At 46.5% G+C, this 2,010-nt stretch overlaps 1 protein-coding gene across 1 annotated transcript; it reads left to right on the forward strand.

Annotated features, from left to right (window-relative positions):
* The first annotated feature begins 391 nt into the window (after positions 1-391).
* Positions 392-1,438, forward strand: MOS (MOS proto-oncogene, serine/threonine kinase). Its single transcript, XM_046013608.1, has one exon. The coding sequence runs from the start codon at positions 392-394 to the stop codon at positions 1,436-1,438; it is 1,047 nt and encodes a 348-aa protein (XP_045869564.1).
* Positions 1,439-2,010: the final 572 nt, after the last annotated feature.

Raw genomic sequence — 2,010 nt, forward strand, 5'->3', positions numbered from 1 at the left:
GGGGATGACACTTGTGGGGGAAGCCAGTTTTATTGTAATTAAGGAAATAATGGAAAGGGGGGTCAGTCTATGGGCAGCTCAGTGTTTTTTATCTGGAGAACTCTTCTCCTTGGAGGGTTTGTTTTCATAAGTCACTTTAAGTGTTGAAGGGAAATATTTTCATCTAAATAGGAGGGCTGTGCTTCATTCAGATTATTTCTCCTCATCTGATAAAAACCCTTGCTGAGTAACTTCACAGATGTGGCTTATTTGGAGGAAAATGAAGGAAGAGGAGAAAAACGCTGGGTGGAGCAAAGGAGTAGTCAGGACGCTTCCCTTTTTTGCGGGCCCTTTTCTTTTCTTTTCTTTTTTCACTTACCTGAGCCACTCTGGGGTCCACTTTGAAGGCGCGATGCCCTCCCCTCTTCCCTGGCGCAGTTACCTCGCCAGCGAGTTTTCTCCCTCGGTGGGCTCACGGCCCTGCAGCAGCCCTTCGGAGCTCCCAGGTAAGGCAGGGAAGCTCTTCCTGGGCACTCCCCCCAGGGCTCCACGGCTACCACACCGGCTGGCCTGGTTCTCCATCGACTGGGAACAGGTGTGCCTCCTGCAGAGGCTGGGAGCTGGCGGGTTTGGCTCTGTGTACAAGGCGACTTACCACGGTGTTCTGGTGGCCATAAAGCAAGTGAAAAAGTGCACTAAGAACCGACTGGCATCCCAACGCAGTTTCTGGGCTGAGCTCAACGTCGCAGGGCTTCACCATGATAACATCGTGCAGGTGGTGGCTGCCAGCACACACACACCTGCGGGCTTTAACAGCCTAGGCACCATAATCATGGAGTTTGGTGGCAATGTCACCTTACACCAAGCCATATACGGTGCGGCCAGCTGCCCGGACGAGGAGGATGAGCAGCCTCACTGCTGTGTGGGAGAGCAATTAAATCTGGAAAAGTGTCTCAAGTATTCCCTGGATATTGTGAATGGCCTGCTCTTCCTTCACTCGCAAAACATTGTACACTTGGACCTGAAGCCGGCTAACATTCTGATCAGTGAGCAGGATGTCTGCAAAATTGGTGACTTTGGTTGCTCGGAGAAGCTGGAAGATCTGCTGTGCTTCCAGACACCTCCTTACCCCCTAGGGGGCACCTACACCCACCGAGCCCCAGAGCTCCTGAAAGGAGAGACCCTAACGCCTAAAGCTGACATCTATTCCTTTGCCATCACTCTCTGGCAAATGGCGACCAAGGAAGCCCCTTACTCAGGGGAGAGGCACTACGTGCTCTACGCCGTGGTGGCCTATAATCTCCGGCCGTCTCTGTCAGCAGCTGTCTTCACTGACTCCATCTCTGGGAAGAGACTTGAAAAGATCATCCAATGCTGCTGGAGGGCCAGTGCTTTGCAGCGGCCAAGTGCAGAACTTCTCCTTGTTGACCTTAACTCCTTAAGGGCTGAATTTGACTGACTATTAATCTGTATCGACATAAGCTTTGTCTTTATTTCTATTTGTTTTTAAATTAGTGACTGTGTAGAAAAAAAAACATATTTGCAGGACGGATCTTTAGAAAATAAAGTTATTAAAAACTCCTTTTGGTCTAATTGCTTTTTCTAAGACAAATAGCACAGCTACAAATCTAGTAGACGGCTTAATATTGTTAGTAAATAAACTTATGCCCTCACAGAGTTACAGGCTTTGCTTTCGCTGCAAGTGTGCTTACTTCAATAGTTCTCTAGTACTGCACTTGTTCCGATTTGTTATTGATGAAGCCAGCTTTTCCAAGACAGAACTGAATTGTAAAATGCCAAGATGTTCTATAAACTCAAATAGTAGGCTCCAAACCCACCACCTAAATATAAACTATTAACAGTTTACTTACTCCCAAACCAAACAAGTAAAAACTTTTTGAAAAATATTAATTTTTTTCTGCCCCTTCGCCCAAAACTCGTTTGTAATGACCCTCAGACATATAATTTACCAACTGAGGTACATTCATTTTTAAAGGAATAATATCTTAAATGATTTCTTGTGATATTTTG

This window comes from Meles meles, chromosome 1, assembly GCF_922984935.1.
Source record: "Meles meles chromosome 1, mMelMel3.1 paternal haplotype, whole genome shotgun sequence".
Lineage (NCBI taxonomy): Eukaryota > Metazoa > Chordata > Mammalia > Carnivora > Mustelidae > Meles > Meles meles.

Coding starts and splice junctions, on each gene's coding strand:
- MOS (XM_046013608.1), top strand. CDS start 392: ATGCCCTCCCCTCTTCCCTGGCGCAGTTACCTCGCCAGCGAGTTTTCT.